The sequence below is a fragment of the Drosophila biarmipes genome, chromosome 3R (assembly GCF_025231255.1).
Source record: "Drosophila biarmipes strain raj3 chromosome 3R, RU_DBia_V1.1, whole genome shotgun sequence".
In the NCBI taxonomy this organism is placed as follows: domain Eukaryota; kingdom Metazoa; phylum Arthropoda; class Insecta; order Diptera; family Drosophilidae; genus Drosophila; species Drosophila biarmipes.
This window is the reverse complement of record NC_066616.1, coordinates 14,772,969-14,798,440: the sequence shown is the minus strand read 5'-3', so window position 1 is coordinate 14,798,440 and position 25,472 is coordinate 14,772,969. Positions and strand designations below refer to the sequence as shown.

Here is a 25,472-nt window from a genome sequence, read left to right as displayed (position 1 = left end):
AAGAATTGTTATCAACGCTGCAATCCCAAAACCAAAATTTGATCAAATATTCATTCCTCTGTTTTCTCAAATTTGAAGAGAATCTTAGAACAACAGCAAAGAGATCCGTCCAATGCTCTCTAAAAATAAATCTCACATTTTTCGACTTTTCCAATGCGTTCAAAAGCGCCGTGCCGCTCAGAATAGCTTCGACCGACGAGCGGAACGGACGTATACGGAATTTCCGAGCCGCGGAAAATCGCGAGAACCCGAGAGAGTGACCGAAGAAAATTCCGCGGCGGGGCGGACGATCGAGCGTGCATAGGAAAAGTGCAAGTAATAATTTGTTATTGTTTTTCCTTTCAACAAAACACTGGCGAACACCCCCAAAATAGACCGACAACCTTGCGCGTAAACCCATAAAGCAAAAGAAGCGCAGCCAGGAAGAAAAGTCGAGTGGAGAAAAGAAAAATGTGTGTATTCAATGTGTGGCAACAGATTCGATATAACGTTCGGAAAGTGGCGAAAGTAATGGGGGCCGCCGACTTCAGGCACAGATACACATGATCTGCTCGCAGCACCACCCATCCGTCCAATCACCCGCTTACCCACACAGCCACTGGTCCACCAGTCCACCAGTCCGCCAGTCCTCCGGTCCGCCGGTCCACGTCCAGCCACCCATCCGACCAGCATGTACATTTCTCCACGAGTGCGTGCACTTTCGCATAAATTGGAAATATTAATTGCGTGTAACCTAAAAGTGGAATAAAGGAAGTGTTGCGCACTTTGCGATCCGAGGTGGTGGTGGGATCCGTGGCGGAGGCTGGGGAGCACTGGGTGTGTGTTGTGTGGCTATAGTGCGATCGCCATGGGGAGGCAAACAAAAGAGTGTCAGCGTTTTAAAAATAGTTTGGTTTGCGGCGCGATTTTATTTGTTCTTCTGCGGGCCTCTCGACGATCGATGGCATCCAGCTCTTGGGCCAAATCCGTAGCCGTAAACCGAGATCCAAGACCCAACATCACGGTAGTGCATTCCGGATCGGTTCTCCGCTGCGGTTAAGTGACCACACGCGTGCATATTCTTCGAAAATATTCAAAACTTTCGCACATGTGGGGAAACGTGCCGAAATGGGATTTTTGAAATAATTGTTTACATTTCGTGGATTTAATCGTTACACTTTAGGACTCGTTTATGTGTGCGTTCTTGGCGTTTGCCGTTCGCCGTTTGGCGTTTGGCGTTCGGCGGCGGACGTCCCACATTGGTCTTCCTCTTCTATAAACAACCTCCCGATTTTGATAATTCTCGGATTTTCTTGTCTTGTGTGCGTTTTTAGTGGCGTATCGGGCAGAGTAAACAAACAAGGCCCGATTGAGCGATATCGAGATGGACTGGGACAAACCGCCGCCACCTCCGCAACCACCGCCGAAGCCCCGGCGAACCCGATCCCGGCAGAATGTCCTGCACTACGAGTCGCTGCCCACCGCTCCGCCGGCGATGTGCGGTCGCGCCGAGGAGAACATCTTCCAGTTTCCGGCCGTGGCCTCGCGGGCCCGCAATCTCTCCGCCTCGCCCAAGTTCGAGCGGCGGGAGGCCAAGGACCTGCCCGTTTGCGAGCTGGGCAAGCACTCGTGCTCCAAGTGCCAGCCGTATAGGGCGGACCGGGGCACCATCGAGCCGCTGAAGACGCGCCTTAACTCCGCCATCGAGGCCATGGATGAAATGACGCGTACCTACCACCTGCTGGAGGGATTCCTGGAGCACCGACTGGCCACCATTGCCGACAACGAGGCGGGCGAACGGGAGGCGGAACTGGCCGCGTTGGACGACGATGTGCCCTCCACCAGTCAAGCCAGCCGGCAGCGTCCTCCCACCAAGCCACCACGCTCCAGCAACAGCGACCACCAGTTCGAGTTGGAGCACTCGCTCACCTGGCTGGAGTCCCTAATGGGCACCGAGGTGATTCCGCCCTTTAAACAGGGAAAGTTCAGGCGGTGAGCATTATCGAAGTATACTTTCTTAAGACTATTTATTAAATAAAATTTGATAATTTAGGTTATGAAAAGTAGTTACTTAATCCTTAGCTTTTTCAAATTTGTTGTATAATAATATCTTAACTGGGTTTGAAATATCAAAAAGTCTAGTATTAATCAAAATCAAATGTTAAAAAATGACTCACATGATGACGTCTGCATATAACATTCCCTTTAATTTTCTATAATCTTATTTCCGGTCTTTGAGCGAATTTCGCCATAAAGCTCCTCATTGCTAAGTTCAGATGAGAACGTACGTCACAAGTTAGGGAAACAAAAAAAACTTTACTGATTAAGGAGAGATGGGGTTGAAAAGAATTTTATAGTTTTTTCCTATTTTTCTGAAACGCTGATAGAGGTGACCTATGTTTATATAGAATATTAAGCATTTATTTTATTAATCTGATATGATGCGTACGGTTCCACAGAATTCGCGAGCGCAGCAAGTCCATGATGGACGAGGACCTCAACATGTTCATGAAGGGCGATCGTCCCGGCTTAAAGCTCAGCGCTTCGAGACCCTATCTCTTGAGACGGCAGAGCACCTACAGCGACAACAAGGCCAAGGTGTCCAAGTGGACCAAGGTAAAGGCGGCCTTCAAGTGGGAGCGGGCCAATGTACCGCCCTCGGGACCAGGCGGTCCGGAAAACAGTATCTTGATGCCACTCAACCACGAGGTGGAGAGGTTTGTGAAGGAATTCAAGACTTTTAAGAACAACATTTACATCTTGATATATTTTTTAGATACCTCAAGGTGCCCATTAGCACGGCGGCTGGAAGCAGTTCCGCGGACAGCATCATCAGCTCCTCCTCCGGCCATATAATGAGTGACACGGGCGGGACACCCGGCACTATGAGTTCGGCCAGCTCCATGGATGATCTTGAGACGGTCAGCCGACAGAGTTATCGTAAATTCCTTAGAAATATTTGGCTTGCAATGTGATAAACTGATTCCCCTAACGTCTCAGGTCGCGATTCCTCCAAGAGTGATACACGCTGCGACTCCCGCACCTCCAACTTTGAGGTGGAGCTGCGAAAATCCGCCACGGACGAGCGCCTGGACAATATCAAATCCGCCGCCCCTCCATTACCAGCAAAGTCCTCCTCCAGCAAATCGCTGCGGCGATCCAAGGCCTTCTCAGACTTTGAGGTCCTGCCCGAGGATCATGTGGCGGAGATTAAGGCCACCAGCAGCCGGCGGCAGAAGTTGCCGCCTAGTCCACTTAATCTCAACCAGGTTAACCAGATATACAGTGATCTGCCACAACTGCACTCTCCCCTGAAGAGTCCCAAGGACTCGCGCATGCGTCGTGTCCACTCGCCGGGTACCTCCTCCGTGCCCAGCAGTCCCTCTAGGCATTCGGATTTCTTTGGTGAATTTGGTGGGTGAGCAAGGGAAGAATTCAGAGGTAGCACTACAGACCAAAATATGTAACAAATATGTAACCATGCACTGTGGTGTTACCCCTAATCCGTCTAATCAATGAGCCCTTCTTAACTTTGAGGCTTCTTGCAGAGAGCGAGGATCTGTCCAGTGGCGATTTCTCGGAGCCCACTACGCCAAACTGTAAGAATTTCCCACAGAACGAAGATGACGAGGTGTTTCAACATTATCAACTTCTCGTACTCAAACTAGATTCGGAGTTTAAGCACAAGCAACGCGAGTTGGAGCGTTCCAGCGCCAGCAATCGCAGTAGGGTGCCCCAAAAACCTCAAAAATCCAAGAAAGTGCTAATCTGTGATTAACCCACCTTTGTAGGCATCAAAATGGGCAGTGGAGCAGCAACTGGCGGAGCAACTGGCAGGGGCAAGCGGAGCACCGAGGAGCACTCGCCCACCCAACTGCTGCACAACGAACTCATGTCCACCGCCCAGCTGGAGCAGAATCTCACTCCGCAGTTCAAGAAGAAGTTGCAGAAGTGGCGGGTCAAGCAGCAGAATTGCTCGGGAGGGTCGTACGCCTCCTTGGAGCCCGCGGCCAGTCCCACGGCCAAGAGCCAAAGTTGCGAGGTTAAGCCCAAGATCGACTGGAACCTGTGGAGCATGGGTCAGCTGAAGCTGGAGGGCCAGGGTCTGTGTGCCCTGCCCGATCAGAAGGATTTGCCCGAGAAGTTCCAGAAGAAGTTGGGTGGGTATATACCCTGGCATTCCCTTTAGTTCTGAAATATATGTGTGTGTTACCTTCAGAGCAATGGAACCGTTTGAAGTGCGCGCCTGGCGGTGGCACCACCTCTGACAATGACTCGCTGAAACGTGGCTCCAAGCATAGTCAGTCTACGAGAAGGGGTTCGGATGATGATCGCTGGTACAAGCACAGGCCGCACGACAAAGAGAAGTTTGTTTATGAATAAAATCTCTTCCTTTCTGATAACTAATCCTCTGAATCCTCCGACAGATTGTCCCGCCTCAAAGCCATTGTGGTGCCGGATCACACCAAGAAGATCGAGGTCAAGACTTCGGACGGGGAGGTGATGAAGTTCGAGGGAATCTCGAGGAAGTTCACCAGAAAGCTGTACGAGTGGGAGAAGGCCAGGGGCATAGGGCCAGAGTCCTCGACCTTCGCCCTCCTGCATCCTGGATACTGCCCCATAGATGTGAGGCGGATTAACAAGGATTGCAATAAAGGTGCGTATGGTAGGTTCCCATAAGAAACCATAGTAACCCTCAACGTTCTTGCAGTGGCAGCGGATCACTCTCCCACGCTAAGTAGGTCCCTCTCCCTGGACAGCGTGTCGCCCAACTGCAACCTGGCCCAGGGCATCTCCCAGCAGGCTTCCTCCCTGTCCCTGAACGACGTCAACGATCTGAAGGAGATCGAGGACAGCACGGATGCCCTCACCGATCACGAGTTCAAGAAGTACGACGAACCGGAGGCAGTGATGGTGGAGGTGGAGGAGCACATCCACGACACCGCCTCGCCACTGGTCACCGCCCACACGCTGGTGGAGCAGCAGACGCCCATCTACAAGTACGAGGAGGTGCAGTGCAACGACTATGTGTAGGTGGCAAGTGGCATACCCGCTCCTCCGGATACTAATGGTTTGCATTCCCCTTCAGCAACTCGCGTCGCGTCCAGAGCTTCGAGTCGCACACAAATCTGGCCCCCTTGCTGGGAGCACTGAAACGTGCCGATGAGCTGTTTGGCCAGCTGAAGAATGCCTCACCCGATCTGCTGGATCACCCGTCCATGCGGGACTGCCAGGCCGCATTGCTGAGCATTCGTAGCATTTATCCATACTACTCCAACAACCTGATGAAGGCGGGCGTGCTCAACGCCATATCCGATGTCCAGAGCGAGCTGGGACGACTTGCCGAGCTGGTGAGAAAGGGGAGATATATATTTACTATATTTATTGTAGGGATTTATTATGGTACGTTTAAGATTTACAAGGGATATAGTAGCAAAAGGCCTAAAATCTCTAGGATGTACCTATGTATATAGTAGAATAGTATTTTTTTTGGTTCCTTAGTTTTTTCAACCTATGTGAATTATACTTAATAGCTTTATTAATTAGTTGTATATCAGTGTGTACTTTTTTCAAGAACTTACATTTTCGATACCAGGTTAATGATCCCTACCATTCCAGAGTCTAAAATCGCCTTTGGATGAGGCCTGCTGCCAGGAAACGATGCAAGAGCGCACACTGGAGTATCTGGAGGAGCTCCAAGGGCTGCATGAATCCCTGCAGTGTCTCAAGCTAAGCATACGTGAGTCGTATATTTACCCATTCCATTAAAGCACCCGAAATAATTTTAAAAACATTTCAGAGGGCGGAACGAATCGCTATCCCCGGGACATCGTGCCGGATATCAGCATAACCTGCGAGGATGGTCAGCAGTTGGACTCCAGTTCCGCGTACGCCACCTGCGACAATTCCAGCCGAGATCGCCTGGCCCAGGACGACAATAGTGCCAGTGCTGCCTCGCCCATGGAGCACGAAACGGAGACCAGCACCACCACGGGCACTTTGTGCCGCTCCAGCTTGCCCACCGTGAATGCCATTCCGAGTGCCAATGGAGTTACCAATGGTATAAGCAACGCAAATGCCTGTGCCAAGAAGAAGCTGCTGCGCCTGCGCAAAATGGGTTCCCGGCAGAACAGCAAAACGGAGAGCGACAGCAGTGATGCGGATACCCACTCCGTGATGGAGACACCGCGGAGATTGCGCCGCAAGAACTTCCGGCTGAAGCAGCGCTCGCTGGATGACGACTTTCGGCTGAGTTCCACGACCAATGAACAGGAGATGGCCACTGCCGGTGGGGATATCGTCTACGGTTCGCTGAAAGTCAAGCCGGGGGAACTCATCGAGCAGAGTCAGTGTGTGGCCACTGCTGCATCCATCTCTTCGTCGACATCCAGCACTCCGCTCACTTCAACCACTCCATCGTCCATAGTTACGCCACCCAGCAAACTGGGCGCCTTTATTCCTCCTCCCCTGCCGGAGCCCAATCGAGCCTACAACACCAATGCGAATGTCTTCGTGAAGACCAAACGGAAAATCTTCACCACCATCCTAGAACCAAGTGCCGCGGAGGGCATAGCTGTGATCGAAAAGGAACTGGAGAGTCCCACGGAGGAGAAGTCGGATAAGTTGGCTAAGGCGGAGAAGTCCAAGTGCCTGCCCAAGCCACTCAGTCTGTACAAATCCATTAGCTTGGAACGCTTAAAGCAGCCGCCCGTTAAGGAGGACCTGCGTAAATGCCAGAGCAGTGAGACCTTCCGGCGGGGAGGCCTCTTCGTCCCGCCTCCTCTAGCCAGCGACAGCATGGAGAGGTTGGCGGAGTCCAAGAGAAATCACGAGCTGAGCAATCCCCCAGTTCCACCAAGGAAGGCTCATCTTTACAAGAAAAACTCGCTGCACAAGTCGCACAGTGCTAATGCCAGCCATCGCATTGAGCACAAGATAGCCAAGACCAGCTCTGGACCCAGCTTCTCCAGGGTGCATCCTCCGCCGCCTGCGCCAATTCCCTTGACCCTGCCCAATAAGGAGGATAACACCCTGCCCAGGATACAGCGGAAACATCCCAATACGCCCACCAAGGCCAAGCAGTTTGAGTTCCCGCCTCCGCAAACTCTGATCTTAGATCGCCCGGCTACTCCACTCTCGGAGAGGGCTAGACGCCTGCAGTTGGCCAAGGCGCAGTTCCTGCAGAGTGCTCCGGTCACTCCCCGCCAGGAACCCCAGACACCCAGCAAGGCAACGGATTCGGTGGTGCTCCAAAAGAGCATCAGTGCGGGCAGCATGAGGGGAGGAGCAGGAGCAGCTGCCCAGGAGGCCAGCAGGCAACAGCAATATCACGAAGTTTCCACGGACCAGGAGAGTGTGGGCACTTCCAGTGCCTACGACAGTTTGCCCCGAGCCGTCAGTCGGAGTGCCAAGATATCCAGCAAACTGGGTTTCGCCACACTCACCTCAAAGTTACGTAGGGGCAACAAGAAGCCCAAGGATCCACCTCCAAGTCCGGGGAGCGCTCTATCCGCCCTTTGTCGGCAAACCCTCATGGCCGATGCCATTCCCCAGGCTTTCGGGGCGGAGAAGCCACCACCCAGTCCCACTGGGCGGAATGTCTCGAAGTCCCAGAGCTCGCCACAGGCCGCAGGTCCTCCGGCCATCAGTCTCGAGGGCATAAACAAGTCCCTGAGCGAGCAGTATGTGCGCCAGCTGAAGGAGAGCGACGTCTAGTCAGAGTCCCCAGTCCCAAGTCCAGAATCTAGTCATAGGAGTAATCAGTAGAGTCCCTGTGCGAGCAAAATGAGTGCATTTTAGGGTCATCCCAGGGCACGGTTGCCATTAAAAATATCTAAAAATATAGCTATTTGGTATTCAAATTGATTAAAATCTTAAAAAAAACCAAAGTGAATGGCAACCATCTGAAACCAAAGTAAAGATACTCAACGAGCCATTTATGCAAAATCGAATTCAAAGCAATTAGATCTTCAGGTGTAGTTACTAAAATCTTTTTTTTACTTCCTACGAAATCGAAAAAGCATTTTAGGTTGTTTTTGTTTTTATAACTAACCGAAAAATATATGAATTAAAAAGAAAGTCAGTACTGTGCAATAAATTAATGAAATTGCGCGATTACCACTTTAAGATAAGAACTAATAAATATAGTGAGAGGAATTTGATAGTAAGTATGAGCTTCAACTTCTACAAATCCCTTTTGAAATACTTTAGTAATCCTTTCAGGAACAGTATATGTGTGGAAGTATTTTTTTATCTAAATATTTTCCAGCGTTAATTGTTTACCTTTAGTTTTATAACCATTTTTTAATCACAACGATCAATTGTTAATATTATCTGGGGTTTTATTATTAAGATTAACTTCCCTTATCAACCGGTGGAAATTCCACATGCTTATCTATGATCCTCATAGTCGTCCAGATCCCGGTAGTCCACATCGTCGTCATCCTCGTCCACCACGTTTTCGTGGGGAATTTCCGGGGGCTCAGCACCGGTGTTCCAGTAGCGATCTTCCTCAGGGTGCGTGAACTCGTAGTCTATGCTATCCGGATTCACATAGGTGATGCACGTCGTCAGGTTCTGGGCAGTCTCCACCATTTGGGGGATGCTGTTGACGAATACCACGCCGCATTGCGCGGATTGGAGAGCCTCTCCCGGCAGTTTGTTGTTAATCTTGGCATAGACATCGATGCCAACGGCTATGATGTCGTGAACCCGACGGATGGCACTGAGAGCGTTCACGGTGCCCGAGAGGATCTTGCCCAGGGTCGTCTGCTTGGCGGCGATCTTCTTGTAGATCTTCACCAGGCTGCTGACATTGCTCTTGACCTCCTTGACGGCGGCCACCGTCTCGTTCTGGATGCGCAGGACCAGGGCCATGGTGCGGGAGTAGCAATCGACGCCGTCGTTGATGGCCTGCAGGGCTATCTGGAACTCCGGCACCTGGGAGTAGCTGCAGTAGGCGGCCTGACTTCCACGCCCCCAGTAGTTCCACATGTATCCCAACCCGGCGATGGCGGCCGTCACAATCTTCGGCTTATTGAGCGCCAGCAGATTCGTCTCCAGCTGGATGGCCCGCTCCACCATGTCGTCTATGCCAAGCTGCGCCTCGTCAATGACATCCTGAATAATGTCCCTGAGGTCCTCGTATTCCGCCCTCTTTTCCGGGCTCAAATCGGGACTGGGTTCCCCCATGATATCCTCTACAGTTGGCAGCCTAGTGTCATACACCACTCGGGGCTTCTCATCCAGGTAAATGGAGAACTTGCTGCGAAAGTCCTCGAAGGCCTGCAGGTAGTTACCATCTAACTCAGGCTCCTCTGCGGGATTCTGATTACTTGCATCGCTGTTTTGCAGCTTCAGGCTGTACAAATAGTCGTACTGGGCCTGGAACTCCAAGTACAGTGGACGCAGTGCCGCCACTTCCTCGCTGGACAACTGCAAGTCCACCTGTTGCTTCCGCAGCAGGTTCTCCAGTTCCCGGTGGGCACCACCAAGGGCAAAGAGCAGCACACAGGCCAACAGGAGCAGCGCGTTTCTAACCATTTCGCCCGGCCAACTGATTCAGTGCAACTGGGGAGGATTTTGACCAGCCCCATTATCGGAAGAAGTGTAGCTCGTAAAGCACTATCGCTGATACCACACTTGGATTTCCTCAAGTGGCCACGGGTTGATTAGAATGCGATAATCGCAGCTTATCGCCTGTATTACGCTATATTTAACACTCCACGGGGCAATGTTTCAGTAAACAAATTAACATTTCCTGGGAGCTTTTAATGAATGGCCTATTAAAGGTAGAATGATAGCAAATATTATTGCATTCCGCTTTATTTCCGACTCTTAGTTCATCGCACACAGCTCAATCTCAGCAAAGACCTCATCGAACTCCATCTTCAGGTGCTGGTAGAAGAGGCAGCTTGGTGTGTCCAGATCCTCCATGGACATCTCCAGCAGGATGTCGTCGCAAAGCTCCAGGCAGCCGGTCATCCTCTGATTGATCCTCCCAATTCCGGAAACAGTGCAGAGCAAGACTCCGGCGTGGTTGAAACCGGACTGCTTCAGTTGCCAAGTGCGGCAGCTTCTGGACAACTCAGCGATCTCCAGCGAAGCTCCGCGAAGGAACTCGACTTCCGGCACGATCTCCTGTTGGAAGTGGTCCATGATGTGGTCCAGGGAATTGCGGCAGATGCTGTACTTGTCCACCAGCTCCCGGTTGAAGTGGGCCACCTGGAGTTCGTATTTCTTGAAGCAGGAACTCCACTCGGCGCTGTACTCACTCCCGAAGAACTCCTCCAGGCGGGCACTGACCCCTCGCTGATGGTCATCCAGCGTGTCCTTGGCCACCTGAAGCCGCTCGGTTCTCTCGTAGATCGCCTGCTGAGTCTCGTTCCAAATCCTGGCAGCATTGGAGCTTTGGCCTGCTATTAGCTGCTTTGTGGACTCATAGAGCGGTCCACTGTGGCCCCAAGTTCTTCGGTTCTGGCCACGCACCTGCAAGATCTGAGTTTCAATAACTATTTTTTTACATACTTAAAACATATTGGTTACATAAAGAAGCGACAGCAGTAACAGCCATGTCACCCGTTCTATTCTCATCTTGAAACTAAAAATTTGATTGCCAAAAATATTATTATCTGATACTTTTCAGGAATATGCGTTTTATTTTTAGATCATTGTATCAACATGTATGATAGCTACATAAAGCAGTTTTCATGCTGGGTACATAATAAAATGCGCTTGGGAACAATTGGATAAAATAATAAACTACTTTTTTTAGGAAAAGGATTATATAGTTTTTAGTTCATTTTTTCTAAGAAGAATTGGTTTTATAAAAATATGACATTTTTGTTTTAATCATATATATGTATAATAAAATAAATAATAATAAAAAAGGTTGATAAAAGACGAGTATTTCAACTGGCAGAATTTTAAATTTAATTTAAAACAGCATACAATTAGTGTAGAGTATCAAAGTATCGTTGTAAAAATATACATGCATTCAGGTTTCATTAGGTTAATGGGGAATTTATGTTAGGTAGTGTGATTTTTAGGAGACAGTCTCTTATCGCGAACGTTTGTAAATCGTTTGACTATATATTCCAAGACGATGGGAGGGCCAGTCGCACTAGAGAAACATAACACAAACACGATGAGTCAAACCATTGGAGTAGGAGTATTTGGACTGCTTTTCTTAACTTTGGCAGTGAGTAGTGCCCCTGGAACGCAGAGATCTTTTTGAACCCACTCTAACTTCCTTGCAGAACTGCCAGGTGATCCGAGTGGAGGCAGATACAGCGAACTACGGACCCGTCTCCATGGTGGTGGACAACCTGGCGGAGATCGCCGTAGATGTCAGCGACGACACCACCGCTCAGTTGGGGGGCAAAATCAATCGCACTCAGCAGGATATCGCCGGGAACATCGAGGTCCTGACCGCCAATGCCTTGGCCCAGTTGAGTGACGTGATCTTCGAGACCAACGAGATGATGGTGGCCAATCCCGACTGCAATGTGGCCTGGAGCTTGGACGACCTAAACGAGAATGTGACACAGCAAGTGGGTGGTTGCACGGGCGGCTTGGGGGACCTCTTGGAGAACTTCCGCCTGGAGGGCCAGATGGCTTTGGAGAGGGTCCAGGAGTTCGTGCAGGAGATTGGCCAGTTGCCGGCCAAGTGCCAGATGTTGGGCGCTTCCCCACTCAATCCTCTGGCCCCGGCGGGTGGCAGTGTGTGCTTCATCAACGCCATGGCGGAGATCAACAAGGGAATGGCCCAATCCCTGCACAATGCCTCCCTGCTCCTGGTGCAAACCCACCAGACCACCGAGGAGCAAGTGGAGCAGGCCCAGCGGTGCTGCGCCACTGTGGTCCAGCAGGTGGGCGACTATCTGCACGAGGAGCAGGATCAGTGCCAGCAGCAGTGAGGCCTTCCTGTGAGCAATTGTCCTTGCTGAGAGCAAATTTATGCACCCACAAGATGACAGGGACCGAGGACTCGCCACATCCTGTCCACTTATTGCTTATGCATGACATTTATTTGACAAGTTTTTGATTGATTTTACAGCTGCTGCTGCCGATCTGGTGCAGCTATCTGCATATTCGGAGGCACAGTGGAACAGCCCTACAATGAACCTTTTTTTTGGATTTGAAAAATCATTATATTGCTATGTTTTAAGTTGTAAGTTAAAGTTCAAGTGTGTGCGTTTTCACCTTCGATTTTAATAAGAGCTCACTTAAAGTGCTGTTTTTTTAAATATTAACGAACTTCTCCTAAAAAACTATACAAATATTATGTTCATTTATTTTTATTTTTAAATTAAAATCTTTAGGCATATGGACTCAAAATTATAAAAATGTTTTTTATGTAATTTCAATTTTTAGTGTGCAATTACCAAATAATATGCTTATAAATATTATACCAAAACAAGTTCCCCATCCATATGCCAACGCCACCTGTTTGCCCATCAATGTAGTACGACTTAGCGAGGCTCATCTGTGTCTACAAATTTTGGGCAACTTTGCGGCTAATCGCAAGTTCACTTTTCAAAGTCGCATGCATACTAATTGGCCATTGTTTCGGCCGAGTTGACCAATTGCCCAATGGACTTGCCCACGACACGTGGCAGCCACACGATATAATGCAAGTATGTGGTGGCATAGGGATCCGAGTGGACGACAGCTGGCCCTAGAAAGAGATAGGACAGGGACGGAGATCGAGATCGCCAGTTATTTTCCAGTTCCTCTCGCTTCCGCAGTGAGCCAAATTATTTTGACCTGCCCTCGGCACACTGAGCGCAATTTCGGATTGAGTATCTGCGAGATGCCCATGAACACCACATCGCCTCTCGGATATATCTCCCATTGTTCACGGTGCAGCAACCAAAATGTCTACGACTCTTTATTTCGGCTCTTGCTGCAATTTCACTAAGAGTCTGCATTTTATCTTATTTTTACTGCTTGTAACAGTTGTTGCTCGATGATGATCGCCTCGGAGCTGTGGCTGCTCAAATTCCACCTACTCCAACAGCTGTTGAGCACCCTCAGACATCTGACGGATTTTGGTAACGGTGAGCGCGCGACTCTGGCCTATTGGAAGCCGAGATCCGAATGTATCGAACTACGGATTGCGTTAGAAACAATCAGGCATTCTACTTATACCACTCTAAAAATTACTAAATAACAATCTTTAAGAATGCACGTATATCTGTTCATCTGTTCATCTCTTCATTTTGAATTTAACTTTTTAGTTGTGGCTACAAAATATATATTATAAATACTAGTTGGGGATAGATGGGTACCAGCCGATGTCCTACTGTAGCTATTGTCCGCCGATAGTGTTACATTACTTTCAGTCACTAGTTTTAATCACTGGTTATCGACTGCTTTGATTGCACTAAAAGTTGTGGTCTAAATTTCAGACATCAAAAGCTCGTTGTCTGAGTGGCGACCTATAGTATAAAAACCATATATCAGATAACTCTAAAGCAAATGCACTTACAGAGTTAGTTGTGAAGACAAAGAAGTTAAATCAAGTTGGAAAAAAATCAGTGCGATGGCACTTACACTGGAAAAAATACTTGAGGCCTTGCTGAAAGCGGTGAGAAGAAGAAAGCAGAAACCAAGAGGGATTCGCGATAAAAGTCCAACAGGCAAGTAACTTGTTTTGTTCGAGAAAAGTTTATTTACATATAAAAAACGTTTTCAATTATGTGCCTACAGAGGACGAACAAAAGAAAGAGGAACGTAAGGAAGGTGAGGGCGTCCTTAACAACCTGTAACTGTTTAATTGCTATTAATACGATTCTTCAAATTGCAGAAACCATCAACTGGGTATATCAGAAAATCCTGGACTTGACGCAGATCGTGTTAGATCAGCTCCTTATCTTTGTAAACAAAGCCATTATGCGAGTGCTCGGTGACAGCCAAGACCCTGAGGAGTGCCTTTCCCATGATGGCAATGTGCAAAAAACCGCACTAGATGCACTGTTGGAGTTTCTAAGGCGGAATTTGGGATTACAAATGGCCCTTAATTAAGGAAGTCCAATGAATTAAATAAAGTCTGGGCCCGCAATCCATGGGAACACTAAAAGTGTTCCTGGCACCTAAATAAGTACAGGAATTGGTTGGGTTCTGTGGTTATCTGAAAAATGTATAGAAAGCTTTTGCCGTATCTTTGCGAAACTTAACAGTAACTGATAGATCGATAGCCAAAATAATAGAGAACACTGAATTTCTATCGAGTAACTCCCCTCCACAGTGGTCAATTTACCTTCATTTCGACTGATAAGGAAAATGTGCTGCCAAATCCCACTCAGTTGCTGGAAAGTTCTGAACCTTTGAACACTGCGGCCTTTAAACATAACTAGAAAGTATGGCCGCAATTACCGAGGACATACTTAGTGCCCTGTGCCTACTAGCCGAAGATGAAAATATCCAGCTGACTGTCACGGAGTCGGCCAAAGGAGCAGCCCTCTGTGCTGTGGGTGCCTTGGTCGGGGGATTGCTAATGGGTCCCCGGGGACTTGCAGTGGGCGGCACTATAGGAGGTCTGGTAGGCTACGGACTTACGGAAGGCAAGTACTTCACGCACTATGGTGACCACCTTCTTATCAGGCTCTCGATTCCAGGAAACTTTAAGTCAATCGGTGAGGTCATTAGGCACGATTTATCAGAGAGTCAGCGACAAGAACTGATGGAGCACGTGACCAATGCCGTATCCAAGGTCAGAGATGTGAGCCCTGCAGAGGTAGCCGGGCTTATATTGAGTAACCGAAGGGTGCAACAGGTTGCTATGGACGCAGCCAAGTCTTTTTTCACTGATCGTATGGGAATGACCATTGTCGATTAGTCATCTGTGCATGTGAAACTTTTCTTTGTTATCCCTTTAATTGTCACATAATACTATGGCCATTTTGCCTGTGGTCGATAATAACAAGGCCTTTTACTACATCTGATATGTATCTTTGAATAAAATTATATAACCAACATTATTTTTAGCACTTATATATTTACTAGTAATGATCTATCCAAGGAATCGTAAGTCGAATTAGTCATTTCGGCTTTTGATAAATACTAGCAATTAGGTCAGTAAGTTTGATAAGAAGTGCATTGATTAAAAACCATGACATCAATCTGAAAATCAAAAGCTTTTTATTTATGTTATTTTGTTCTACTTGCTAGGAAATTAATTTATAAAAAGCCTACACAATACGAAGAAATTCGTCTATATTCGGCGATTGGTAGGCAGCCATTTAAGCGTAATTCGAATTTAATGGCCTTCACCTTGAGACATATTGGCGCAAGCTATGCTGTCGGAGGATCTGCACAAGTATCAAAGGGTCGGCGTCTTCAGAACTCGGCTTACGTGCCTAGATGGCGTTTAAGAATCGCTGCCGGATTGTCTTTAATTTTGATTGATGCAGCTTTAATTGCGTGGGCTCCCGAGTGCTACTGCCGAACTTTCGGGTAACTGTAACTAGACCTTCTGTCGGCCGAAAACCCAGGGAGATGCGCTCCTAGCCTCCGGGATGCCTAGCAGTAGACTACCACTTGAGGATCGAGGTTTCCGCCTGCGACCAACTGGCGCGTCTTGGGCTCACAATCGGTATTCTTTGCAGGACGAGCCGCGTGGCGTGCGAGTGAAAGCCAGCGAAAAGGATCAGTCTCGGGGCAGGGGCCAAAGCGAGATAGAGCCAGGGCGCAACATATGCCGTCTTCCGCCGATCCTCCGCCCCGGCCCTCGAAGGACCTCTCGCCCCGTCTCCTTCTAGAACAAACGAACGGCGCACGCCGTCATCTGGTGCCACTTTTGACTTCGGAAATTGGGTTGCCCACGCTCCTTCGCTCCTCCACTGAGAAAAATTGTTTTAAGCTGTTTAGAAATGCCATTGCAGAAGAAGATTTTCCCTTAGGAGGAATAGCTTAAAATTTACTTTAAAGTTGTTTAGAATTATATTAGAAATATATTAGAAATAAACTCCAAAAATATTTCCAAAAGGACTTCTTGGTTTGTTCTTGTTGTTTGAAAGAATAAAGAGTAGAATAAACTCAAACAAACTTAGCTCCATAAGATTGTGAGGAAAGGTTAACTGGTACTTACCTTAACTTAATAATACCCCAGATAATTGTATTCAAAATACTCCATAGTAGATATATAATTAATATAGGATCTTTCAGATCTCTGAATAAGCTTTTTCAACCAGTACCAACTAATAAATGTACTTTATATATTTATTGAAGTGCTTTAAATATTACATATACATATTTATACTGGGATTACTTTTGTTCATTACTTTTCCAATGATTACCCTATTTCTTCGAGTGCCTGGACCGTTTGCCTCTCGCTTGAAATTATACTTTTTGTAGCTGTTTCCTTACGGTTGGCTCCTTCTCCGCTCTGACCTGGCAGACGATTTCAAGGAAGCAGGAGCACTCGACCAACAGTTACTGGTGACTTCCGATCGGAGCACGAGTGCAGGAAGAGCGGGGAAGACAGTCGGGCCCGAGCGGCAACAGCAGGATAAGCGGCTTTAAGGACTCGGCCAGGGAGCCCCAAAAGTAAGAACAAAAACAGAGCTGGAAAGGGTTGTTCCTGGGGAGTGGCAGGAGAGTAATGGGCACGGCGCATCGGGCATTGGCAAATGGTATTGGGGAAGGTGTGAGGCCGACAAGGATGCACAGACAGTCGGGGCTCGGCTTACAAATCCAAATTGAGCCCCGAAATCGCGCGCATGCCTGCCAAATGAACACGTGTGCCTCAGGATCAGGCCAAAACATCGCAGCGTCAGCTGGCCAACTCCTGAAAATGCCCGCCACATTAATTGGTTCGTCTACAAAGATGATAGGAAAATCTAACCTTCTTAAGGGTTGAGGAACACAGAAACGATAGATCAAAAAGGGCGAGAATTAATATTAAATTTAAATACAAAATCAAAATTTAATCTCAGTGGAAAGTATGAAGCACTACTAATATTAGAACGAATAAATAAATATTACTATTTTTAGTTTCCTTTAAAATACCCGAACTATTACTAATTTTACGCTCTTACTTTTATGTTTTTAATGGCTAAAAGTTACATAAAAAATAGTCCTAATGGATCTTCTATAATAAATCGCCTAAATGAGCAAATTATCCACCCCCCAGGCGTATAAAATCCCCAAATCGCTTACCAAAACGACCATAAACAAAGCCAAATCAAAGGCAGCGAAAACAAAGAGGTTAATTTACATTAAACCCCCAAAGGCCAGAGGTCGGAATAAAAATACAGAGATAAATAATGAACTTGGCCGCGGAGACAAATGTATAATTTTACAGATCGCGCAGTTCAATTAGACAAATCGCCGCAAAGCCACTGGCACACAAAAAAATTAAGCAATAAAATTAGTCGTGGTTCACGCAAATTCAATGCATCAAAAGGAGTCGCCAGGACATGCCGCAGCTCGCCAGGAGCCCCAGAAATAGAGCAATAGCAATGAATCAGGACGATGGAGGGCCATAAAATGTCCATTGGCATTCCGAGTAGTTTTCGTTTTCGTTTTCGATTTCGTGTCATAATGTGTTGTAAGTAGGGGCCTTTGTTGCACAAAGGACTCGCCATTGTTCCATTGTGCGCTCAAGGACCTGTCCTGGGAACACCCGCGCGGTTCTCAGCATCCGAGGAGTTTTCCTAGCCGGGCTGCTGTGTCAGTTGCGACCACAATTTGACTCTCTGACCACCAACATAAAATGTTGACAGGCGGAACACGCCTCTAAAATATTATGCGAAGCGAGTCCTGTGGGGTCCTCGGAGAATCCTTGCCTTCGCCAGCCTGGATTCCCCTATCCCTTTTGGCCTGGGTTGGCCTGGACCGGACCTCTGGGCAATTCAATTGATCGCCTCCTGACAGTTATGAGCTGATCACATGGCTATCTTGATCGGCGCTTAGCTGCCAGGAATTTATTGTTATTGACATTTTAGTTGGGTGGAATCACACGGATTATATCTGCTAATTGCACTCGGACAAGGCCCGGTTCCTCGGATCTTTGTCGGCCTGCAGCGGCATCTCTTGATCAGTCGGCTTTTATGGGCAATCACTCAAAGTTATGGTTATTCCTGGAAGGTTTTACCGGGCTAACTTTGGTGTATTATAGTTTTGATTTGATTGGGGCGAGATCAAGGGGATTAGGAAAGGTTTTAATCTTTTAGAAACAGCTTCATCTTAAAGTAAAATCCCATTTTTTCCTAAAGCTTAGGTTATTCCCCTTATCGAGTCCAAGAAGCCCCACTTTCACGACCGTTTAAACACAAATCGGCTGGAAAATCACGGCTTGTCCAGCACAAAGCCATCGCACCCCTGGCCGCAGGTGATAAAATTTCGCACATTAATACTTAATTACTTGAATAATTGGGGCCAAGGGATTAAGTTCACACTCACTCCAGGTCGCGACAGTGCCCAAAAAAATCAAAAATCGCTGCCTCGGAGGCCAGTCAATGCAGGTGGCAGTTCGGGCCCATCCCCCGATCGAAAAGCCACTGTTTATAAGAAAAGAGGCCCAAAGAGCTGGCCAAGAGACGAAGTGATGCCAACGCCACCGACGTCGTTGACATTAAACTGAGGGTCCTGCCGAAAATGTGGTTCTTGTTGCTGTCTGCTGAGCCGGGCTTAAGCTCAGTGTATGAACGCAGCCTGGACGCATTTTTCACACGAAATCCTGATTAATAAACATACGAGTTCCACAATATTACTGATAATTTGAAAAGTCGTCAACCCGACGCTCGGGCTTTTCGGGACCGAAGACTCCATGCGGAGTCTGGGCGAGACTTCGGTGCCCAATTACAAGCAAATGAGCTGGAAAACTGTATCAAATGACCCAATGTCAATACAAAATTACAGGCCCCGGACCACGAACCACCAGACCAGAGCAAATCTTCAGACTCTGCTCTTAACGTGACAAAGCGATGGCTTGCGTGTGGCGATTTCAGTTAAAAATGCTGGGGAAAAGATGGTTGGTAGTCCACCTAATGGATTCTCTACCTTGAAATTCAAGATACAATTGTATAAAGGTCTTGAAAAAAATTAAACAAAACATAGTCATTTATCAATTATCAATTATTATTATTATTAAATATTATCAATTAAATAAATTCTATAATTTATATAAATCCAAAACATGACCTTTCATTAGTAATTCATATATGCTATTCGGATTCCTTTATTAAGTACTCTACTTTTAAGACGTTCTAAATTGAGGATCTTTGATCTCTGTAGAGCATACCAAATTCGTATGGTCTTTAATATCCCTCGATACCTTTTGGCTTGCTTTGTGCCTCGTCTTGGTAGCATCTTAAGGTTTTTGCCTTGTGTTAATTTGATGCCTCGCCAAAAAATTGTCAAAAAATCCAGAACGACTTTGATTTCTTGATGCACTTTCACTGTCGATCCTCGATCCCCGTTGGCTGCAGCGTGAGATACTGAGAACTTTGGCTGCTCGGGATGCCTGCCGAAATAATGTAGGTATCTGGGATGGGATGCCCACCTACTTGGTGGGTCTGGGGATCTGGGGATCTGGGCTCTGTGGTCCTGGTTCCTGGGTCCCGTCTCTGCAAACCGAAAGTCACTCAAGTGTGCCGTGCCGATCGTCTGTGTGGCTAATTGAGTTACCCAGAGATTTTTGAACCGTTGGCCGTGCGAATTATTTGTCAAATGGGTAACGGTTAAGTTTGTTACTGCTCCCGATGAGGAGGACAAGGTTGAGGACGGTAATGATGATCGGGACAGGTAATCGGAGCTCTGGGTTCGCCCTTGATTGATGGAAGATGCGTTGCGAATCGTTTGACTAATTGCCGCTCTTGTGGGCCAGAACTTCCCCAAACAAACGGTGACCTTTAATAGAGTCCTCCCCCTCCCCTTGGCCAGGTAGTCCTTCTCTTTTCTCCTTTCTCCCAGCCCCACGGACCTCACACAAGGTCCGATAATGGGCTGGGAGAGGATGAGGAAGAGGGGCGTGGCTGGCGTGATTTGGTGTCGCTAATTACAGACTTTGGCATTTTACGCTGTCCGTTTTATGACTTAATAATTGCATTCATTTGGCCCGCACTTTGGTATGGCCAAAACCCATCGGATGCCGATGCCCACACACACTCTCCAACTACGAACAGCCACTAATTTCGCTGCACACGCGACTTGGGAGAAAGGCCTGGCATTAATCACCGAGTCCTTGGGTTCCTTGGGTCTTGGACCTGAGTTCCTGCAATTTCCCTGGCAAAGGTTGCGCAACAATTAAAGGATCAGCGCAAAATGTTCACACAACAATGCCAAAACAAGTCGGCGGAAACGGAAACTGCACTTGAGAATAGGATACAAAGATACAAAGTAATGTGGTTGTGGTTAGACCTTTCGATCTTTCAAATGAGGGAAATTGTGCCCAAAAAGGCATGAGAAAATCTTTTCAATTGAAGAAAAATAGTATAATAATTATTTCAAAACACTCCAAAACCGCAATGGAAAAATGTGCAGGGGTAATTGAATCTTACAGATTGTACAATATGGCTGGCTGGGGCTACCTGTTACCTGAAAGATACAAAGTATTTCAAAGTTTACTATGCCAGATTTATAGTCCTTGAACTTCAGTCAGGACCGCTTTGATCTGCACCCAACGAGTCCCATTCCTAAGGACCACAAAGGAGCCCTCATTACCAATTCAGCTGGCAATCAATGAACTCGAGCCCCAAGAGATCCTGCCCCCTGGCGACACTAACAAGAAGTGACAAATTGATGGTGTTAAAGCTCATTAAGTTGCTTAACGCAGATGTAGATGCAGATGCAGATGCACTAACTGCTTAAGCTGCGGATACAAACAGCCAGCCACCTCAGAAACCTCAAAATAAAGCTCGCCAATTATCGACATGACAAATTTCGGGGCACTCGTTCTCCCCTGTCAGAGACAGACAGGGAAAAAACGACAAGAAAAACCCACAAAATACGCAGCCCCGGAACGGACATCGAACGCATAATAATACGTGTTAATAATGCTCAGGCAAGCTGTCTATAAATTGACAAAGACATGCAAGTGGCTGCCGATGCTGCCGATCCAGTTGCTCCTCCTGCGGCTTCCCTGATGCGGATGCTGTGTCGGCGGCTTTGCCAAAAGCCAAAGGCCAAGAGCCGAAAGCTGAAATCTCGACTGGGGTCCATTCATGAATTCTAACTAATTGTATTGGCAGGCAGTTGCACTTTTGGAAGCTGGATCTGAATTCGCATCCGAGTCCGAGTCTGTGCAGCTGCATGCAGGTGGCAAGGTAGCCGCTGCCCGGGCATAACGAGGGATAGCCACAGGAAGGGATCCCTGGGATCCCGACTCGCTCACCCCTTTGCTGTTCGGGGGATACCAGTGCGAAGTCGAACCCAATCCGATCCGAACAATTTGTGTAATTGACAAATTGACGGCAGCGCTTTGTGCGGAAGCGTTCAAAGCCGTAAATTGTCGCTAACAAGAGCGACACTCCAGGGATATCGGCAGGATATCGCCTTTGTGCCTCGCATACACATATAATTGCCTGGATCGCAAAATCGCGAAAAAAAAAACGGGGAGAAGACACTCCCGCACCTACCGCGACCACTAAATTAAGTCATTAACAATTTAACGAAGCCCTGTCGATGCCGCGTAACTAATTATGTGAATTTCCTTTTGATTGCGAGCCCCCAAATCCCCGAAAGCCTTTGCGGCGACGCCTGCAAAATGATTTTATAAAACAAACAGAAACAGCCCACGAAATCCGGTCGCGCCACGCCCCCGCCTCCCATCCTGATCCCGCTCCAAGCGCTCCAATTCCCATGCGGGAGTCGATCGTCAGCAGTCAACGGGCGCTGTCGCTATCAACAAATTGGCTTCGAATCTTCCGAATGATTGACTGGCTGACTGGCCGGGACGGATCTGCTCGGCTTTCTGCTGAATGAAATGCTGCACTGCCCAAAATCACCTTCAGAGCTAACACACTATCCTTAGAAACCAAAAATTGAGGTCGAGCTTCAAGATATATTACTCTTATTAAGGGTTAATAATTAAGATAAAATCCCAATTTCCCAATCCCAATCCCAAAATAAAGGAAAATAGTGTGATATTCTTATTTACTGATAAATATTATAGATTTTAGAACTTTCAAAGGATCTACCATATATTAGAAACCATTCATTTCTTGTTATAAAAAGGTTTTTCAAAGATCACAAATACTTTCTTGACATATCTCAAAATATTATAGAATTTTATAAAACGTTTCCTTTCCTGGTTAATTACATCATGTCTTTAAAGATATCTTAAAACACAAAAATCTAAACCTCTGGAAAAGATACAATTCGTTCTCCAAGTGCATATTTCGGCTTAAAGTCTTAAGCCGCTGAGGTTATCCGCCAACAACGATCGAGGATCGAACTTCGCCTTAAACGATTTGTGAGTGGCGCATGATTTTCGGGACTCGACTCGGACTCGGACTTGGACTCCAGCTCCAACTCCAAAAAGTTGAAAAGGTTTTTGGGACAGGGACGGACTTACGGACATGCGGACACACGGACATTGCATGCGACCTGCGACTGCTGAAAGCAGATCAGCCCAACACTTAACTTAATTTGGCAGCTACACTCCGGCGCGCCGTGCCGTGTAATTATTGGCATTGGCACAATACTGCTCTGGGGAACGCCGCGGATCGTATTTGTTTTGGCCAGCCCGAGGAGCAGGCCCTAATTTTGTCGAACTGTCTACAAATTGATCGCGAAGCGCCAAATCGATCACCTTCCCCCATATAATAAAGTCCAATTCACTGGGCGCGAGACGCTAAACCCTCGAAAAACTGTGTGAGAATTGATGCCCCGCCGATAAGTGTGGATGTCGAGGGTTAAGAGAAGCAGAACCGTTCCGAGATAAAAGGATTTGGATGGCTTACTTAACTGGTTGCCTTCCAGGGGCTTCATCCGGAGCAGAATTGTAAATATTATAAAGCTCATTTAGGCCTAGAAAGTAGGACTAACAAAAATAAAGATTAAGTTTAAAATAAATCAATCAAGTGGATTATAAACAAAACTAGTTATCCAAAGTTAAGTTCATTTAAACGTTTGCATTGAGCAAGGAACAAAAATCTATAAAATGTGAAGTACAATATAGTTCTTATCTTTATTTTTACAAAACGATTTTATATCATGACTACAATATCCCAATTCCATTTTAGGAAAAATAATTATATATATTATAAGTTAACTTAAACATAAAAGAAAGCGATCGACTTTTTACCATTGCATAACCCAAGTAAATAAAATGCTGCACCAAACTCCAAATAAATAAATAGCCAAAATATATATGATTTATGAATAGTGTTTTTATTTTGTCTTCCTTAGTCCAATCATTGTCTTCCATTAGGCTAATTAACTAAACAATAAACAGCATAATACTTAGTCGGTAATTCACTACTGGGCTCCTGGCTATTCTATATATACAGGCTAGGTACAACATTTGGCAAGCTCCAACAATAACTGAGAAGGGTTCTCGCGGATTCTAGGGATCCTAACGCAGCAGGTCTCCGAGAGCGGAGATGTAGGTCTGGGCCATTTGGAGGGTCTCGTGCTTGGACAGCTGGCGGTCGTTGCCCAGGCAGGGAAGGTACTGGCGGAGGCGGTCGAAGGCCTGGTTGAGGTTCTGCATCCGGCGACGCTCGCGGGCATTGGCGGCCAGGCGGCGCTTCCTCTTCACCACGGGCGTAATCTGCTTGCCACGCCTCTTCTTGCCCGAGCCGCCGGCAGCGCCCTCCTGGTTCTCACCATCGGCCAGGTCGAAGGAGCCATCGTTGCCCTCGAAGTCCTCGCCGCCGCTGAAGAGCATGAGGTCCTCGTCATCTTCCACGCTGTCGTCGAACAGGGCGGAGTTGTCGAAGTCGAAGTTCTGGAACTCCTCGGTGTAGAGATTGACTTGGGCTGGTTCTTGAGACGAGATCGGTGAGGTAGTGGCGGTCTGGTTCTTCTTGGTGTAGCTGCGCTTGGGCTTGGGAGCAGCAGGAGCTGGCAGGGTCTTGCAAGTGCCCACATTGGAGGAGCCCATGACCTCCACGGCCGGAGGAGAGGCCACTGCAGGAACGGCAGGAGCAGCTGGAACCACTGCCTGCTCCATCACCATTCCGTATTGCTGGTTCTGGACCATGTTGGCCCCGTTGTACATGGCATTCAGGTCCACATACTCGGGACTCTCGGATCGGTGGCTGGCCGGCGAGGAGGTGATCCAGCCATCGGAACTGGCCTGCTCGAAGCTGATGAACCCGTTGGCGGACAGATAGTTGCTGCTGCTGGCCAGGGTGTTGCCATTGAACTGGTAGTGGGTCACCCCGGGATTGTAGGCGGCCATGGGATTGAAGTACGTCTCGGCGGTGGCGGCCGTCTTGAAGCCCTGCAAGTCCTCGGAGGTCTTGTAGTAGTAGCGATAGATCTCACTGGACGACATGTTGCTGCTGCTGGTTGCTGGTGGCTAAACGATACGAACGCTGCTGTTGCTGGCGGGTTTCTGGCTGGTCTCTCGTCCTTTCGGCCCTATTTATACCCGCAAACCCACCACGTTGGTTGCAGAGGCCCGAAGGTCTCGCAGGGCAGGTAGGGGCCAGGTAAACGAGTTGCCGTCGAGGGTAGCACGTGCCGCCCGAGTGGCCTGGCCAATGGCAGCTGGTGGTGAGTTGTGGCAGCTCTCTTGCCCTCAGTCCACCTTGCTGGCTTACAGAGCTTAAAATGGCGCTAGAAAACGGACTATCGCGGCATCTAAAGCCGCTAACAAGATGATTATAGGCTGGCCGGCCGAACCGGAACAGGATTATGGGCGGAAATGCAAACAGAACTTGGACAAACAGTCGAAGCGGGATTAAAGTCGACCGCAAAGTGCGGCGAAATTTGCAAAAATCCCTCAACGATTTGTCAGCACCAAATGGCAGAGGAGCGGTCCTTATGAGTTTATCTAATCGGAATCAACACAACTACCTGTGCCGACCTGACCTGGCCAGGGAAACCCTTACAAACGCACCGCCTTAGGGTCATTCGACACGCTGGCCCAAAGTCGGGGGCGGAATATCGCAATGAAAAATCTTGTTTATTACAACTTGGCAAATTCTCCGATTGATACGCCTGTTTCCCGAAGGAGCCGAAGGCCTTGAAGAGGGTAGCTAGCGCCGCTTGGCCAAGGACACGCTTGACTGCCTCCGCGGCTCCGACCTTCAGCGCGGCTAATAAGCGTGGCAGACACTAACTAAGAGTTGGGTTAGCGTTTAGCGCCTCGCAATTAAAGCGGCCGTGGGCTCGATCATGAGCAGGGAATTTAGTTGTAGATCCCAGGATGACACAGCGAAAGCAGGCGCCCACGGTGGTCCTCGCATCGCATCGGATGCCTTGAGAACGCCCCTCGATCCCTAATGATTCGCTGGAAATCATAATGCAATGAATTCACCTAGAATTCACCCATTCGTGGGTGTAGCCCCGAGTGTCTTTGAAGTCCCGCGGCC

The 25,472-nt window shown here is 47.8% G+C and overlaps 7 protein-coding genes across 8 annotated transcripts; 4 read left to right on the top strand and 3 right to left on the bottom strand.

Moving 5' to 3' along the window:
• The first annotated feature begins 145 nt into the window (after positions 1 to 145).
• Positions 146 to 8,058, top strand: LOC108031888 (uncharacterized). Of its 2 annotated transcripts, XM_017105656.3 has the most exons (14): positions 146 to 315; positions 1,314 to 1,971; positions 2,439 to 2,696; positions 2,756 to 2,919; positions 2,980 to 3,393; positions 3,528 to 3,578; positions 3,648 to 3,704; positions 3,771 to 4,139; positions 4,199 to 4,346; positions 4,407 to 4,636; positions 4,691 to 5,009; positions 5,069 to 5,330; positions 5,599 to 5,719; positions 5,780 to 8,058. In XM_017105656.3, the coding sequence occupies exons 2-14, from the start codon at positions 1,364 to 1,366 to the stop codon at positions 7,693 to 7,695; spliced, it is 4,917 nt and encodes a 1,638-aa protein (XP_016961145.1). In that variant the 5' UTR covers positions 146 to 315; positions 1,314 to 1,363; the 3' UTR covers positions 7,696 to 8,058. The 2 variants fall into 2 exon arrangements, with proteins under 2 accessions (XP_016961145.1, XP_016961143.1); XM_017105654.3 differs by having other exon boundaries at positions 3,528 to 3,704.
• A 242-nt stretch (positions 8,059 to 8,300) lies between these two features.
• Positions 8,301 to 9,531, bottom strand: LOC108031175 (uncharacterized). Its single transcript, XM_017104394.2, has one exon. It carries the CDS (start codon positions 9,520 to 9,522, stop codon positions 8,371 to 8,373), a length of 1,152 nt encoding a protein of 383 aa, XP_016959883.1. The 5' UTR covers positions 9,523 to 9,531; the 3' UTR covers positions 8,301 to 8,370.
• Positions 9,532 to 9,815: 284 nt separating this feature from the next.
• Positions 9,816 to 10,572, bottom strand: LOC108031024 (uncharacterized). Its single transcript, XM_017104224.2, has 2 exons — positions 10,525 to 10,572; positions 9,816 to 10,467 (listed from the first exon to the last, which is right to left on the bottom strand). The coding sequence occupies exons 1-2, from the start codon at positions 10,570 to 10,572 to the stop codon at positions 9,817 to 9,819; spliced, it is 699 nt and encodes a 232-aa protein (XP_016959713.1). The 3' UTR covers position 9,816.
• Positions 10,573 to 11,103: 531 nt separating this feature from the next.
• LOC108031023 (uncharacterized) lies at positions 11,104 to 12,309 on the top strand. Its single transcript, XM_017104222.3, has 2 exons — positions 11,104 to 11,179; positions 11,238 to 12,309. The coding sequence occupies exons 1-2, from the start codon at positions 11,126 to 11,128 to the stop codon at positions 11,895 to 11,897; spliced, it is 714 nt and encodes a 237-aa protein (XP_016959711.1). The 5' UTR covers positions 11,104 to 11,125; the 3' UTR covers positions 11,898 to 12,309.
• Positions 12,310 to 13,448: 1,139 nt separating this feature from the next.
• On the top strand, positions 13,449 to 14,084 carry LOC108031284 (uncharacterized). The gene is made up of 3 exons (XM_017104527.3): positions 13,449 to 13,622; positions 13,693 to 13,725; positions 13,790 to 14,084. Exons 1-3 carry the CDS (start codon positions 13,526 to 13,528, stop codon positions 14,005 to 14,007), a joined length of 348 nt encoding a protein of 115 aa, XP_016960016.1. The 5' UTR covers positions 13,449 to 13,525; the 3' UTR covers positions 14,008 to 14,084.
• A 189-nt stretch (positions 14,085 to 14,273) lies between these two features.
• On the top strand, positions 14,274 to 14,954 carry LOC108031321 (protein C19orf12 homolog). Its single transcript, XM_017104567.3, has 2 exons — positions 14,274 to 14,546; positions 14,601 to 14,954. The coding sequence occupies exons 1-2, from the start codon at positions 14,345 to 14,347 to the stop codon at positions 14,819 to 14,821; spliced, it is 423 nt and encodes a 140-aa protein (XP_016960056.1). The 5' UTR covers positions 14,274 to 14,344; the 3' UTR covers positions 14,822 to 14,954.
• An 8,379-nt stretch (positions 14,955 to 23,333) lies between these two features.
• LOC108031250 (protein atonal) lies at positions 23,334 to 24,470 on the bottom strand. The gene has a single exon (XM_017104487.2). The coding sequence runs from the start codon at positions 24,428 to 24,430 to the stop codon at positions 23,504 to 23,506; it is 927 nt and encodes a 308-aa protein (XP_016959976.1). The 5' UTR covers positions 24,431 to 24,470; the 3' UTR covers positions 23,334 to 23,503.
• Between the last annotated feature and the right edge of the window lie 1,002 nt (positions 24,471 to 25,472).